This window comes from Pelmatolapia mariae, linkage group LG10_11 (genome assembly GCF_036321145.2).
Source record: "Pelmatolapia mariae isolate MD_Pm_ZW linkage group LG10_11, Pm_UMD_F_2, whole genome shotgun sequence".
In the NCBI taxonomy this organism is placed as follows: domain Eukaryota; kingdom Metazoa; phylum Chordata; class Actinopteri; order Cichliformes; family Cichlidae; genus Pelmatolapia; species Pelmatolapia mariae.
Window position 1 is genome coordinate 73,480,075 of NC_086236.1, and position 16,826 is coordinate 73,496,900.

The window sequence follows — 16,826 nt, forward strand, 5'->3', positions numbered from 1 at the left end:
CTTTTTATAATCACTGGAGCGGATTATTCTCATTTTAAACCCATCTAAAATATACATTAAATTATACATAACAATACATTAATACATTATTTCTTTCTTCCAACACATTAATATTAATGATGAATATGTGGGTAGGGTTGCCAACCGTCCCTTGAAAAACGGAATCGTTCCGTATTTAGAAACAAAAGTATTGAGCTGAAAAGGGACGCACTTTGTCAAATGGTTAAAAAAATAATTACACACACAATAAAAAGAGCTAAGAAATTCCCCACACTGGGAAGGGTGAAGACAATCGGGTCGCCCAGCCCTGGCCATGAGGCGTCCCTTATTTAATTTTTTTCAGGGAGTTGGCAACCCTATATATGCGTCAGAATTAGGAGATCTTGTTCTTACCAACAACTCTGACAGTCACTCCTCTGCTGGTACTAAAATTGACTTCAGTGTGATCGACTTCCATACTGAAGCAAAAGGTTTCCTCACCTTTCACCTGAACATCTCTGATCTGTAAAGTGCAGTTTGTCTTCTTGTCTCCCAGATATTCAAAGCGTTGTGTGTTGTTTTTTGAATCACTGTCGTATACAAATGGTTTGTTGAGCTGACAGAGTTGATACCACCGGCTCTGATACCAGACGACTCTGATGGTCTCTCGTGAAACTTCACTCTCATTGAAAGTGAGTGTGAAGGTGCAGGGGAGGGTGACAGTGGATCCTCTGACAGCACAGGTAGACCAGAGAGGATAGATCACAGTTTGACCCACAGCACCTAAAGAGGAGCAAACAGCGATTAGAACGCAGTGACTCAGTTTAGTGATGGAGGGTAAATGGACTGATTCTTATATAGCGCTTTATACAACATGCCACGTTCACCCATTCACACAAACACTGTTTTATATGCTTGTCAGTGCTTTCATACACCGATGGCTGCATCGGAGAGCAACTTAGGGTTAGCATCTTGCCGAAGGATATTTGCCATGCAGACTGGGGGAGCCAGGGATCGTCAGTAAATACAGACTGCAGTGTGTGAAGCACTAAAACAAGGTTTCAGTTCAAACAATCAGATCTTTGAAAAGTTCTGGATTTTTGATGCAGAATGCAAAGGTAATGTCATCAGATCAACATCAGACACAAAGATTCAAACTTCTTTACTGTTCAGATTTTCTTGCTCGCTGAGAGAGAGAATTTTTGATCCATCTGAAACATTCAAGATATTAAAAACTCATTTAACTCAATTAAATTTGTTCTTTAACAACAGTTTGATGGGAAAACAGAAGCTTTTTGGCCAAAATTATACCAAACCAAAGTTTGAAAAGCAAATCAAACGATCATCATCATCACAGTCAGAGTCTTACCTGCCAGCAGGAACAGGAGCCCCCACAGACTGCTTTTGTCCCAAACTGCCATCCTTACATTTTAATGAGCCGACTGAATGACTTCTTCTTTAAATGTGTGATCAAACTGCAGCAGTGCTGATGAAGACACTGACTGAAACACTGAGGTGGTGAGTTTAATGTCTCTGTGGTCAGTGTTTCACTTCCTTTGATTTTTCAATAAGTTCATTGTAACTGGAACATGTCGTGAAGTGCGGCCTGGGTGAGGAGGAACTCACAGGTTTGAGTTTCACTGTTAGCTCCTCTGAAATGCACCACAGAGAGGTCGTGTTGACATAGAGACGACCAAATCCAAAAATATAAGGAGAGAAAAAATGATGCGCTGAAACATGAAGCGATTTACTGGTGTTAAAACTTTTAACTGTCCTGTTTTTGTTGTTTCACATCATTAAATAATTTCTGCTTATTTTAGTGTTGATAAGTCTCATGCTTCTTACTCAGGGTTACTGTCATTCTCACGCTCTCAGGCTGACCAAGAACCTCAGTCTGAGTAAGGGGAAGCTTCATTAGTGTATCTTATCAAAGAAAAGCCTTTTAGCTCATGTCAAAGAAACAACAAACTCAATAAACCTCAAAAAAGTAGTTCTCATGTTTGCTGTGTACAGACCTGTCTGTAAGGCTAATGAAGACACTCGACAATGAATGTAACCTGATTCTGATTTGATTAAATGTTAAGATCATGAAGTTCATAATATTCTGTTCATAAACTCACAATAATACAAAGAAATTTAAATGTTATTAAAATATTTTGTGAAACAGCCAAGAAATGTAGAAAAAACTACACAAATCAAACAGTACAGCACATGTGTAATGTGTGTGAGGCCAGACTCCTTGTTTTTCTAGCTGTACTGTTTCATCAGACACAATTTTAGAAATCTCAAACTGAGGCAAAAAAATCACGCGTCTAAAAGAGAACCAGTGAGCTCCACCATAACAGCTGCAGACACACAGAAAGGTCTGATGTTCAGGATGATTAACAGCACACGTTTCATCATAAACCTTTGAGTGCATGATGTTGGACTCAGCTGAAGCTTCTGGATGATATTCTGATTATGAACAGGTTGCACTGCTTTTTGGATTTATTCTAAAGCAGTGAGCAGATCACAGTCTGTCTGTGGAGCCTCGCAGTGATAGAGTGCTTTAACTGTTACACCAAGAATTATTAGACATAAGCCTGTTAACTATAATAGTGATGAATTCACACGGCCTGGCCTCGTTCTTCTTCGTTGGTTCGCAGCTCCTCAGTGAAGTCTGGAGGCTACAACAGGAAGCAGAGGTGAGATTATGAGGAAGCCAACAAGGCGACAGCAGACAGCTCAGCACTGATAAACACAGCTGGACAACATATTTCTTCAGCTTTAATAGATTTAATAGATTTGTCACAAACGTTCACTGTAAAAAAAATTTCATTCAAGCAATTTAAATGTTTCCTATGAACGGAGGATATCAAATAACTTTCAAGGGCAGAGTTCATCCCTGCCAGTCCTCATGTGGGCCCCTGTCAGGGGCTGAGTCTGTGACCCAGCATTTTCAGTTCATTTTATACTTTATGATTTCTTATGTTATACTGAAGATTGCTCAGCTCTTGTTTCGTGATTATTAGTTAGGGTTTGGTTGAGTTTCATTGTAGTTTCTCCTTTAATTCCTGACTCATTAATTTTTTCTTGCCTTCTGTGTCAATATGTCATTGTTTCCTGTTTTATTTTGAAAAGGTCTTGTGTTTCCATGTTCAGTGTGTTTAGTTTTACTATGTCCATTTGTGTCAGCTGTTTCTCCATGTTTGTCACTTCCCCCGATCACGTCCTGTGAAGCTTTCAGTCTGTGTGTTTCCACTCATACCTCGTCCGATCGTCTGCTTTGTTTCCACACGTCGTGCTCTCAGGGTTTATATATCCACGTCAGTCTGCCATGTTTAAGGTTTTTCTTGTTATTTTCGCCTCGCCAGGTTTTTTCATGTTTAGGATGCTTCATGTTTTCTTTCTATGTTTCCCAGTTTAAATTATTGTTTAGCTTTGCATTGTCTTCACCCTTTTTATTTTGTACTGTTCTGTCAGCCTTTTCATTTCATTGTTGGGTTTTTCTCTGTGTGTATTATTGTAGGGTCTACCTTCCAATATAAAGCTCCTTGAGGAGACTGTTGTTGTGATTTGGCGCTATATGAATAAAACTGAAGTGAATTGAAATTGAACATTCCTGTGCTTATATAGTGCTTTTCTGCACCACCTCCCCACTCAAAGCACTTTATACTACATGCCTCATTCACACCAGAACTTATTTCTAACATTCCCACTTGGATGGATGCATCGGAGAACAAAGTGATGCATTTGGAACGCAGACTGTAGCAGCCAGGGATCAAACCACCAATCTGCAGATTAGTAGATGACCTGCTCTACCCTCTGAGCCACAGACTTTACATAGACGGACTACACATAAGCATTTTCTCCCTGCAGATAACAGTGAAGCTAAAATATGACACATAAGAGCATTCCCATTTTGTGCAGCAACACTGTTTATAGTCTCCACAGGAAACACGGTGCCCCTTCCTCACCAGCAGCCTGTGTGAATGACATCAGCAGGGTGAGATGATTATCTGCTTCCTGACACAGCTATCATCTATTTATACAGTCCATGGTTTGAACATGAAGGAACATTGGAAACAGTCACATCTGTGTTCTGTGCTGATGTGAAACTCGTTAATGACGCTTTTGTTACTGTAACTAATTTAGACCGGCTTTATGTAGGTGGCTTAGTGAAGATAAGACAGGAAAATGCTTGTTCGGTGAAATAAAACTCCACAGAACATCTTCAGTGCTTTCCAGTGTTTATAAATGCTAAACATTTAGGATTAATTAATTAACGAGGCGAGGTTCAACATGCCACCCATGCCGATTACCAGTCATGACTCACCTGTCAGCCAGAATCCAGGAAAAGGTCACCAACATGTAGCCACACATCTGAAAGCATATTGATTTGCTCTCCTGATATTTAGACTGTAGTACTGATATTTTAACCTTTGCCTTTTGACCTCCAGTTGGTGGAAAGTACAGATTGAAGCACAGAGCAGTGTGATGTTTTCACCTCTGCTCAACTTTTTATCTTCATCTTATCTCATTTTGGTCGAATCTAAAAGGAAAGTGTAGATGAGTTTAACTGAACACTTTAATCTGTGTCAGAATCAGGACATTTTTCTCTCACCATCAACTCTGACAGTCACTCCTGTCTTGTTAGTAAAATGTCCTTCACGATGATCAGCTTCCATCCTGAAGCGAAAGGTTGCGTTGTCTCCCTGCTGAACATCTCTGATCTGTAAAGTGCAGTTTGTCTTCATGTCTCCCAGATATCGATAACGGTTGTTTGCTGAGTCACTGTCATACACAGAGGGAGTGCTGTCCTGACACATCTCATGGTTCTTACACCAGCGGACACTAACGATGTTTAGTGGAACTTCTTTCCCACCATCATCGAAAGACTTCCGAGGTTTAAAGGTGCAGGGGAGGGTGACAGTGGATCCTCTGACAGCGCAGGTAGACGTGAAAGGAACGATCACAGTTTGACCCACAGCACCTGGAAACAGAGCAACAACAGAGTTGATAGATGAGATTCAACACAGTGACTCAGTTTAGCAAAAATTTGAAAAACTGTCAAACAGGAAGAGTATATATATCTTTCCTAATTTTATGTTAGAAAAATTCTGGAGAAGTTGGAATCTGTGTAAAATGTAAATGCAAACAAAAGTGGGATAGGCAAGAGATGAAGAAAGTAGACGGGAGTACAGGGAGTAAACAAAACAGACAGGAAGTGGAGCTGGAGATCTTTATTGGGGGTGACCAGGATGTGCAGGATTACAAATGAGTAGATCAGAGCTGCAGGTGAGGCTGAGATGATTTGAAGATGTGCAGAGGAGGGAGAGTAGATATGTTGGACAAGAGGTACAACTGCCAGGAAGAAAAAAAAGACCACAGAAAAGACTGAAGATGGACATGCAGAGGGTTGGTGTGACAGGAGGATGCTGGTGATGTCAAAAGTGTCCATCCCCACAAGCTTGAGACTCACAACGTGTTTTTAGTGTCAGGGTTATGGTTAGGTTTGAGGCTCAGGGTTAGGCATTCAGTTCTAAGCAGCTAGGGAAGGTGTGTGTGTGTGTGTGTGTGTGTGTGTGTGTGTGTGTGTGTGTGTGTGTGTGTGTGTGTGTGTGTGTGTGTGTGTGTGTGTGTGTGTGTGTGCGTTTTGCAATTGTAGTTTTTTCTGCCCTCCTTATTTTGTGTCGGCATTTCTGTTGCTTCCTGTTTTACTTTGTCTGCTGTGCTTTGAATCCGCTGTCTCGTTCTCTGCGTTAGGTCCAGCTGTCCTCCCAGGTGTCCTGTGTCCTTTTCACTGGTGTATTTAATGCCTCCGTTATGGTCGTGTGTCTAGTTTTTGGATGCCTTGATCCTGCCCAGCCTTTGTTTTAGTATTGTTGGAGTTTAGCATTAAAGCATTAGCTTTTGTGCAGGCAGCGTAGCGATGAGATGGTTAGCACTGTCGGCTCACAGTAAGAAGGTCCTGAGTTTGAATCCTTTCCATGTGGAGTCTGCATGTTCTTTCTAGGTTGGGTAATTAATTCTAAATGGGCGTAAATATTTGTCTGTCTTCTATTTTTACGCCGTGGTGTGCCCCACCTCACGTCCTGTGAAAGCTGGAATAAGACCCAACCCTAGGGTGACCATATTTTGATTTCCAAAAAAGAGGACACTTGGCCCATTCATGAAGAACTTTAATAATACTGTTTGCTTAAAGAAATTTTTAACACATTTAAACAATGCCTTCTCTGTGCGGTTAATGAATGGTGAAACAAAAATGTCATTTAGGCTTTTACAAGTCAACATGGGCAAAAAAAAAACTCAAAAACCTCTGGAATTAAATAATGGTACAGAAATAAAGCCTCATCTTTATAAGAAAAATTACCGGGACCGTACGAGGGAAATTTATTTTGCAGTTTATCTGAAAAGCTCCACTTGTGATTTGACGTCTTTTAAACATCATCATCTGTCCAGTCTGTGAGCGCAGAACAAGCGTCAGCTCGGGGATGACATCACACATATGGTTCCTCTGTAGGCCTATAGAAAAACCCGGACATTTTCATCAATCTCGAAAATCCTCCCGGACCCCCCGGACAGAACGTGATAAGTGGACATGTCCGGGGAAAAGAGGATGGTTGGTCACCCTACCCAACCCCCCTGTGACCCTAAAGTGAAGAACAAAATGGATGGATGTTAGTCTTTATTTGTTCAACATTGGAAACATGCAGTGAAGGGCCCTGAGTCGGACCTAACCCAGGACACTGTGCTGAGCTTTGACTATATGGTCACCTGGCCAACCAGGTTTGCTAAACAGACACACAAGTATCGGTTCACTTGCTTGGACCACATCCTCATTCAGGTTTGACAGCGTTTCCAGCAGTTGATGGCAGACGGCTTGAACATGAATTGAGGCTGCGGTCTGGGGAAGGTCTCAGAGGAGCATGGCAGCAGCTCAGGGGCACATCCCCAGGTACTAATGAGGAGAGAATGAACTGAAAACAGATCGTCCAGCCTGTGGTGTGTGGGAGGTTACATATAGAGGCATGTATGGAGGTGTGGTCATGCTCCTGAAATTCAGATAAATGATCTCCAAACACTTGACACTTGCCCATTTTTGCTCATCCTCACAGACACAAAGCTCCATACTTGACTCATTTTTGGTCACTGAAACTGAAAATGATGTTTTCAATTTTTTGCTTGGCTCAATTCCCCCGAAATAAGTTCTTCATTCAACCTGAAACGATTCAAACACATTTTCACTCCCGAATTTTGGGCCAAAAACAGTTTTTGCTCATTTTTAGATGTCAAATTAAAAATCTTATGATATTATTGACCTTTTGGTAGGAACCAAAGGTTTTCATTTTGTATTTGAAGTTCTCTTCTAACACCTGCGAGTCACTTCCTGTATCTGTACTGTGAGATCTGTTTGACCGACGCTCGGGGCCAACAGACTCCCCGTTGTCCTCTCTCACCTCTGCAGGTGGGAAAGAGTCTGCTGCTCCACGCCTCTGACATCAGAAGCAGAAGCTCTCACCTGGCTCAGGTCCAATCAGCTGCAGCAGAATGACCAATAACATGGACCCTCGCCATATTTATCATTTCATCCATGTCAAGTTAGGTTCCACCTCTTGGCTGATATGATGTAAACTGTAAACAGACGCATGCTAACTATTAATGTTCCTGTGTAAGCTGACAGCTTCATTCTACCATCACATGTTTGTGTATCTGTGTGATGGGAGAATAAAGTTCACTGCACACGGTGAGTAAAACCAACACTCCAGCCACACACGCTCACTGTTCTCAGTAACCACACACGCACACACCCACACACACACAGACACACGCACACATGCACACATGCACACACAGGCACAGGCACCGATGCCTCTTCTGCAGATTTGAAATATGACTTTGAGCCAAACTCCTTATTTTTTATTTAAAATTCAAAAATCATACCTGCAGGTGAAGTAGTTTGACCAAAGTGAACCAAAGAAAAGTGAAAACTTGTTAAAATCCCACCATCAGCCCCACAGACAGACACGTCTCTGTGTTTTTGTTAGATGACTGGATTATTTCTGACACACTGAGATGGTGAATTTAATGTGTTTGTAGTCAAAATAGCTGCGCAGTGAGGAACGAGCAGCAGACAAACAAGGCTGTGAACATTAGAGACACACTGTGCACTCACACATGATGCTGTTACTGTTTTATTGGAAACATTTATCTGCTTTTGATAATTAGAAGCTTGTGCTTGAAATGAACCTGCAGCATCTGCAGCACACACTGATGCAGGGAGACTGTGGGCTCGGTGTCTTTGCCAACAAACTCCCACTTCCTCCTTTTATTTTCAATAAGTTAGAATAGTGTTTTTCATAATGACTTCTCTTTCCTACTAAAATTAGCTCAGTGGTGTGATTTCCTGTGTCAAACTGCTTCGTTATTAGACACACAGACAGTGTAAATGTGGACAGAACTCGTAGAACCTCGTGCAGCAGCAGTAACTCAAAGCGATGGTTTCCTGTGGGACTTTATCGGTCTCTCGCATCACTGTGGAGGAGTTTTGACCCACTCTTCTTTAAAGCATTGCTTCAGCTCATTGAGGTTTGCAGGATTATTCATGCACAGCTCTGAGAAGGTCCCACCACAGCATCTCACACTCTGACTGCACCACTGCAGCAGCTCCATTCTTTCCTTTTTCAGCCGTTCTGCTGCAGAGCTGCTGCTGTGCTCGGGTCATCGTTCTGCTGGTGACACAGTTCAGTCCACGCTTCAGCTGTGGGACAGACGGCCTCACGTGGTCACTCTGTGACTGCATCACTGTGCTGCAGCTGGTGTGAGGTGTTGATATGATGTTTGGTTGTATCTGACTGTGCTGCTGTGCATTATCGCCAAACATCTCCACTCTGGTCTCGTTTGTTCCAGAAGTCTTTGTTTAGGTGCAGCTTTGTAAACTTAATCCATGCTGCCATGTGCTTTTTAGAGAGAAGAGGGTTTTTTGCAGCCCTTCCAAACAAGCCACACTTGTTCAGGTTTTTTCCTATTGCTGCGTGATGAACTTTAACCTTTAACGTGCCAACTGAGGCCCGTAGAGTCTGAGATGGAGCGTTGCACAGTCTGAGCTTTGGTTGAATTTGCCGGGCTGTAGATTCTGGGGACAGAAGCCTGAATCATCAACACCAACCTCTGCTTTTATCGAGGTGCTCGTACCTTTGGTGTCATTTAACCTGAATCTTTGAGACAGTGTAAAGAGAGAGTGTATATGCAGCAGGGAGAGGAAGCTCTGAAATCCTGATACAAAGCAAAAACAGAAGATTCAGTTCAACATGATGCTGTTTGTAAATCTTTGACTGACATCAAGTCTGACAGTACGATAGGCAAATATCAAAAGTGTCTCTAACTCTGCCTCACCGAGGATTCTCCTGACCCCGGCCATCACTCTCAGGCTCTGGAGCTCCAATCATGTTTCATCACTCCCACATGGAGCACTGTCCAAGCAAAGCCCTGCATGAGCTGCATCATGTTCTGAGCTCAGCTGTTAGTCCAGAACAGTTTTTGTATCAGGCTGTAAACACAGATGTTTACAGGCCTGACTCACTGCTGGAGCCTCGAGTGGTTCTTTCTCTCTGAGGCAGACACAGTTTGTTTTAGTTTCAATAGCGAGCATGAAACTGATGAGTCACTCAGAGAGTTATTAATTAGCTCCTGAGTATTTCCAGTTTTCAAATCCACGATCAGCTTCACTCTCATAAACCACAGAAGAGACAAAAGTGCAGTAAACGCACATACAAAGATTTTTATTATTATTAACTAGAACCCGGTGCTGTGAGGCTGTGAGCTGGGCTGACTCTGTCCTGACTCCTGAGACTGTCCTCTCTCTGCTGTCTGATCTCAATAAAAGCTAAAAGTGTTTTGTGCATTGCTGGTGCTGCGTTTGTGTCCAGCTTCAGTGTTTGTCTGCGTTTTATTGAATTCTGTAATATAATTTATACAGATAACTTTAACAAAAGTGGAGACGGGTTTTTGGTGTTGGCTGTTCACAACCTGAATCAAAAACCATCACAATGAGGGCGGAGCCACCAGTTGTAGAGCTCCTCTCATCCAATCAGAAGGCTTCACGGCTCGCCGCTCGCCTCCTGACCTGGAGTCGAGCACTCCTGGTTCCACACCGATGGATGAAGAAGTGTTTTTCAGCAGGGCCTCCTCACGGTGACTCAGCAGCTGTGCAGCTTTATAAGGAGGCAGCGAACCTCGGTCTGTCACCACGGAGACGATGGCCTGGCTGCTCCGCATTGCCTGCATCCTGGTCTGCTGCCCCGCGCTGCTGCAGGGCAAAGCTTCAGGTAAGCACACCTGAACCTGTCACCTGTGAGTCTGCCACTGTGCTCGGATTTCATTAGAGTTTTATTTAAGGTGCACTAATCCAGGATATTAAAACTAACACAGTGATGGAGGGAAGTTGGTGGTGCTATTTTTTTTTACCTGCATTTGTTTCCTGCTCACAGCTCTGCTTTGGTTCCTACTGAAGATCATTGTTGTATTCAGTTTGGGCAGAATGACATTTTAAAATTAAAACTGAGGGAGGTGAAACTGAGTCAGTGGACATTAGATTTAAAGGACACACGGGCACAGCTGAACTGTCCAAAAGGACGTATTCTACCAAAAATCAGATCCACCTTCAAACCCAAGCAGAAAGCAGTGGAGCAGTGACCCTCTGAGGGTCGGGACCTCAGCCGATACAGCTCAGCTAAAAACTGTAAATCCGTCCTGCACAGTCCTCGGTCAGAGCAGTAGTGTCCAGACGAGTCCTCCAGACTAACGAGGGGACGGTAACGACGCCGAGTGTGAAACTACGAGCCGGTTTCTGAACGACTGAGTGATTAATCAGACTGTGGAGCCAGCAGTCTCACCTGCTGCAGGTGCTCATTTATCAGCGTTTAAATCAGTGTTTATGGCTGTTACAGAACACGAGGTTTCTTATTCATCATGTGTGCAGTTTAGTGCAGTTCCTGTGAACAGCAGAGAGCCGGTTGTTAGCGAGATGCGGACGACTGCAGTAATTCTCTGATTTTGGCTTTCAGCACAGCTCTTTCCTTCTGTTCACCTTTAAGAGTCTGAATTCCCTCAAAACCAGGCTGTGGCAGATTTTCACCTTAAATTATCTTTCAGGTTAACTGTAATCAAAGTTCAACCTTCTTCTTGTGCGTCCTCCCTCGGGTCTCCTCCTTCATGTTCATTATTTGTCTCTTGGTTACTTCCTGTTTTCCTTTGTCTCCTCTCCCGTGTGGATGCAGATCGGTGCCTCCTCGTTTTCTCAGCCTGTGTTTAGCTTTTTTTCATTGCTCGACTTTGGTGTATCAGATTTTAATTTGTCTTTTTTTTCTTTGTGTTTTCAGTTATAATTAATGTTGATATTTGTAATATAAAAGTTGAATGTATCCACTATTTCTCCAAGATCTAAGTAACTGTTGTTGGGTTCAGGAATTGAGGAGGTAGACCAAAATAATGACCACTGATCCGGCCGGGTGCAATTAGACGGCATTTTAATGAATACACGCAGCGTGGAGCCAACACTGTACAGATTCAGTGTTGAACTCCCTTACAATTGTCAGAACCCAATATTTATAGGGGTGAAACAGTACAGCCCCCCTTTCTGTTGCCAGGCAGAAACCAAAACCACAATGACTTTTAACATAGTTTGAAAAGAACATCGTCGCGTCTCCATCCAGGTGCCTTCCTGTTGTCCCCGGACGCTCGCCTTCGCTGTCGCTTGTCTCTAGAACATCCTGCACCTGCTTCTTCATCAAACAGTCACATATGCACGCACAATTTTTGCAGTTGCAAGCAAAACATAAGATTAACTTTTACCTATATTACTGAGTCTATCTACGATGTGTGTGTGTGTATGTGTCAGCCTCTGCTTGCACTTTGTTTCACCTCTCAGCTCCCCAGCTAGACCTTAACCTTTCCACTAGACAGAAGGCCAGCACAACTGAAACTATGTGTGTGCCAATCTTGACTTATATGTAAAATGTATAAAACAAATGTTCCAATCTAATACAACTACTTAAAGCTTAATCAGCGATAAATGCATAAAAAATAACCTGCTCTTAACTTGCACTTAGACTCTGGTTTCAGTTTCGCTTCTGCAGAAGCATGCCCTGCAGACGTGTTTCCTGTCAGCCTGCAACTCCGCCTGTCACCCACTGAAGACTATGTGTAAGAATATAAAAACATTCAAAAACCTTTAAATTATAGATTCAACTCAACAATTTAAAGTGGTTCTTCTTGGACCTAGAATAAAGACTTATATAATACCAATATATTTGAACATCTGAATGCATCTAAATGCAACATCACTATTAATAATGAAATGGTAATGATGATTATAAAAATAACAACAAATAATAGCAGTAAAATATTTCTCCTCTTGACACTCCCTCTCTCGACCTCTGGACCACCAGAGGTCGCCATACATTATGTTGGGTCACTCCTTGGCCCATTCATCTGCTTCCCTATCCACCCATGACGTCATGTACATTAGGATCACTTTTCCCACTCTGACCCTCTCTTGGCATTCTGTGACTTAGCGGACCAGACAACCCCATGTCATCTAGGTGGTCTTAATAATAAAATGCCAGCTCCTACTTAAAAACACTTCATGCTTAAGTGGTCTCTGCTCCTTTTCTAGGTCCCTCTCTAGTGGACATCTTCTCCTCTAAGGGATAGAAAACACTTTCTCCCTACTACGACTTCCCTACCTTATGTCCCTCAATTGCTCTCTTCATTTAAACCTGATTCAACTTAACGTTCATTTCTATATATTATTCAACATCACTCATCATGTATAAAACTCTCAAAGTGCTGCTTTCACATCCACTTCCTGTTGCTCGCTCTCTTCTCCCTTATCTGATCATCAACATCCTGAATGCAATGTGTATGAAATCATTTCTATGTATGTAATCTTCAATGCTATTCCTTTGGGTCAGTGACACTTTTAATATCCTCATAAAAAGCTCTCCTCTACCCTAGAAATAAATCTATTTAATATCTGTTTCTAAAGCCTACATTATAACAGCTTATTCTACAAATCAAAAGAAATCACACATTTCTGCTCATCAAAATTTCACTAATCTTTCCCGTTATTATTGTTATTCCCACAGTTTCCCTTTAAGTTTGGTGTGCAACTTCTTATGGACACCATTTATCTTCTGAACAGAATTCAGTTCATTTTACTCCTTTAGCTTAGACATAAAAATAACAATTCCTGCCTCAGTTTTACCATATCTAAATTATCACAAAAAACCCCATAATTATAAACTCATCCTAAAACCCATTTCAAATTTAATCCCCCTTTTTATTTGGACTTCCCATGTGTGTCCAAATAAAACTCAAAATGTGTCACCCAGGCTTAAGAAATTAAAGGGAAAAAAGGTTAGTCATATCATCTCTCTAAACACTCAAACACTACAGCCATCCTCCTCCCAGGTATTTTGCCCTAAAAACCTGTGTTTAAGGAATAAAATCAATCTAATCATTATGTCAAATCTTCTCAAACTCCTTGCTTCATGCAAAGTCTGGATCCTTGGAACTTCCTGGAAACAAAAACCTGTACTTTACATTTCATAACCAACTCTCCCCCTTTATGATCCAATCTGTGTTATAAGAAAGAAACCCCAAAACAGCACAATCATCAAACAAATACATTATAAAAAATAGCAGCAGAAATATCAGCATAATACGAATCTAACCCCAGTCAGTAAAGCAGAAATTCCCTCAAAGCAACTCAAAAGTCAGCATCCCCCGAATTAAGTCTCCCCCTTGTCCTGCTTATGACAAAAGCAAAACAAAGCATCCCATTTCTCTTCCTGGCATGGTAAACTGTTTGTCCACATTCATTCATCCCCTCTTTGGTCCAGTCACTCACATTCACTCACACGCATTCACACATGATGTTTGCTGATATCGAGCCTTCAAATAATCAGATACTCCACATCAGCAAAATGAGCTCAATCATTTGTTTTATTTTGTTGTCCTTTTTAGGAAAATAGTCCTTTAGGCTTTTGTCTGGATTGAATCGCTACAATCCTTTTAGACAGAGACTCACAGCCAATCAGGTCCCCACGATGGACTCCTCTTCAGCCAATTACAATCTGAAAAGCCCACCTTACATTTTGTTCTCCCGAGAATTTTGTCAGCGCTGCTCACCCTCTTCCAGGCCTGCTTCAGAACAAAAAATGAGAAAAAGAGAGCTGCTTATTAGCTCATCAAAGTACAAAACAAAATCACCTGACAGGTTTTTCCTAAGTGCACTACTACAAAAACTATGGGCCCTTTTCGACATGTCCATGTTTATTAAAACTCCTTCTATTAAAATAAAAACAGCAACCTCACAAATCTTAACCAATCCCAAATGTCACCCGTTCAACACACCGAAAACCCCGTCAAAAGCTGCACCGTTTTCCACACGTCTCCCTAGACACTTCACCATACTTACATTCAGCATAAGATATACACCCATTACAACAACGTATCATCACTACATTATAAATATCCTGTCCAAATCTGCATCTCTGAACAGACCTGACCACCGTAATCAATTATCCTGTTACTTTACCATTATATATTTCGCCCAATAATCCTCAACCGCCACCGCTCTCTCTCGAACTGAAAGCCTCCGAGACACAGACACAGGAAGTGTCTTTGTCACTCACTCACTCCAGCTAATTTGCATAGTGACTCACAGCTCAACAGCCAACTTCACAAGAAAAATGCATGTTTAAACCTTATCACATTATTGAATTATTTTCATTTTCTTTCTATACTAATCACTTGCTTTGATCATTCAGTGCAAGAGCACTCCTGACTCACTCTTATAAAAACTACTTTAATCACTGTTCTGTTTGTTTTTTCCATAACTCACTCCCTTGTCATACAGCTTCTTTTGAGTCAACTTCAAGCTTTTATCTATCTTATTAAACATTCACACCATTCTATCACTCATACAATTAGCAAGCTGATTTAATTGCATGTGTTTGTGTCCTTTAGCCAAGTTTAATCACTATCTTTGCATTACTCTTCACAAGCTTGTCTCTATCTTCTTAAGGTTAGTGCATTTTCTGTTTGTGTGGGTCATTTTGTATGTGTTGCTTTGCAGTGATTCAGACTCCTTCACAATTCTCCAGTTAAACAGTCAGTTTTCTCCTTCCCGAATTACTAGCCCAAACTTTTCGATTTCCCACCTTAAATAACAGCCCTCCTAGTCTTCAGCCAGGAGTTAGGGCTTGCTTTCAGGTTCCTGGACACATCATGCTGTGAACAATTCAACCAGAAACTTGCCTTAACATATCCATTGATGTTAACCTATAATTTCTTCTGACCGCGGCTGTGGAGAATTGGTCCAGGTCTGCTTTGCTCCTGAAAATAACAAAACTGAGACATTTTCATTATTATCACGGGTACCTAAACGACCCATTTCTCTTTCTCTGGTCAGAAATACCAACTTATGTCATGTATGTAAGCGTGTTCTTCCTTGCATTATGGGGTCATGTAAATGCAGTGTAAGCTGTTTCTTCATTGCATTTTAAATTGTAATCAGCTTTACTTAATGCGTCTTTCCTCTGAGTTCTGGATTCAAACTATCTCACTTCTGCTTCTCTCCAAAAATAATTTCACATGTAACAATTTGTGCATGTGTGTTTTCTATTCATTAATGTAGTTGTCAGTTATTTACCTTCATTATTTTTACCTTCTCTATTATTTACCTGTTTGTTGTGACGTGGTGGACCTCCCTAAACCACCAAAAGTCCAGCCTTCAAATTTCAACCCAATCATATCCTATATACTCGCAGTCAAACTTGTCCTGCTTCACCTGACACCGGTCCCTCTCTTCACAGTGTCCTGTCCGGCCTTCAAAGCTCCAACAAACACAGTCTGTTTCTTCTCTGTTTTGATGTTTCAGTATTCTTCTCTTAAGTTGAGTTCCAGTCTGGCAAAATATCACGTTCAGGGCCTTCGACTCAGTGCCCCCCAGTCATGTGACACTTTTCATTACCAGCCTCCAGTTTCCCCGTGCATGTTTTGTCACGTGGTTTCCTTCATTCTGCTTCTGGAGTCGTCATACAGTCATATTTTATTTGCACTTTTTTTTTTACTTCTCCATCCATCTTTTCAGTCTTCTCTCTCAAGATTACCTCACGCATGGCAAATATGAGAGTCAGTGCCTTCAAGCAGACATATCCCACTGTTCTTCACCAGCAACTGGGCATATTGCATCACGTGCTTTCATTCATACTGCTGGACTCATCAGTCGTCGTCAGTGTTAATGCTTTCACTTGCACTGCCTTTTGGCTGCAGTCAATTCTTCCATGATGTTCTGTCGGTCTTCCTCAGGAGATTAACTGTCCTTTAAGCTTCTTCTCAGAGTCCGGACAAAGTGACAGGTGAAGCTATCAACTTTTAGCCAAAAAACTGGCCTGTTTTCCCAATTGTGTTGATCTATGCTTTTGCTGCTGAACTCACGGTTCCAGGTTTAAAGACCTCCACCTGTATTAACACACTAAACCATACAATTAATATCCTTTTCATTTCTTTTCTCTTCTGTGCTTTCTCCACCCAGAGTTTAACTCGTCTCTCTCTCTGGGTTCTCTCTTCACACACTCCGTTCCTTTTATGGGCATGCAGCCCCGGTTACACACACACAGGCACACAGAGCCATATTTCCTGTTTCTTCAGACTAATCTAACTCTTTTGTTTTTCATCGTATTTATAGTCTACAGACCCTCTTTAATTCTACTAAATCTTCATCTAAAAACAATACAGCTTTAGTTCACTCACACTTTTAAATAGAGCTCTTTTGTCATTCAGTAATCGTCTCACTCACT

General features: G+C 41.7%; 1 protein-coding gene across 1 annotated transcript in view; it reads left to right on the forward strand.

Moving 5' to 3' along the window:
• Positions 1-10,216: 10,216 nt before the first annotated feature.
• tg (thyroglobulin) overlaps positions 10,217-16,826 on the forward strand; it is a 28,161-nt gene continuing 21,551 nt past the window's right edge. The window contains exon 1 of the mRNA XM_063487686.1: positions 10,217-10,286. Coding sequence (XP_063343756.1) covers positions 10,217-10,286 — 70 coding nt within the window. The remainder of the gene's footprint in view (positions 10,287-16,826) is intronic.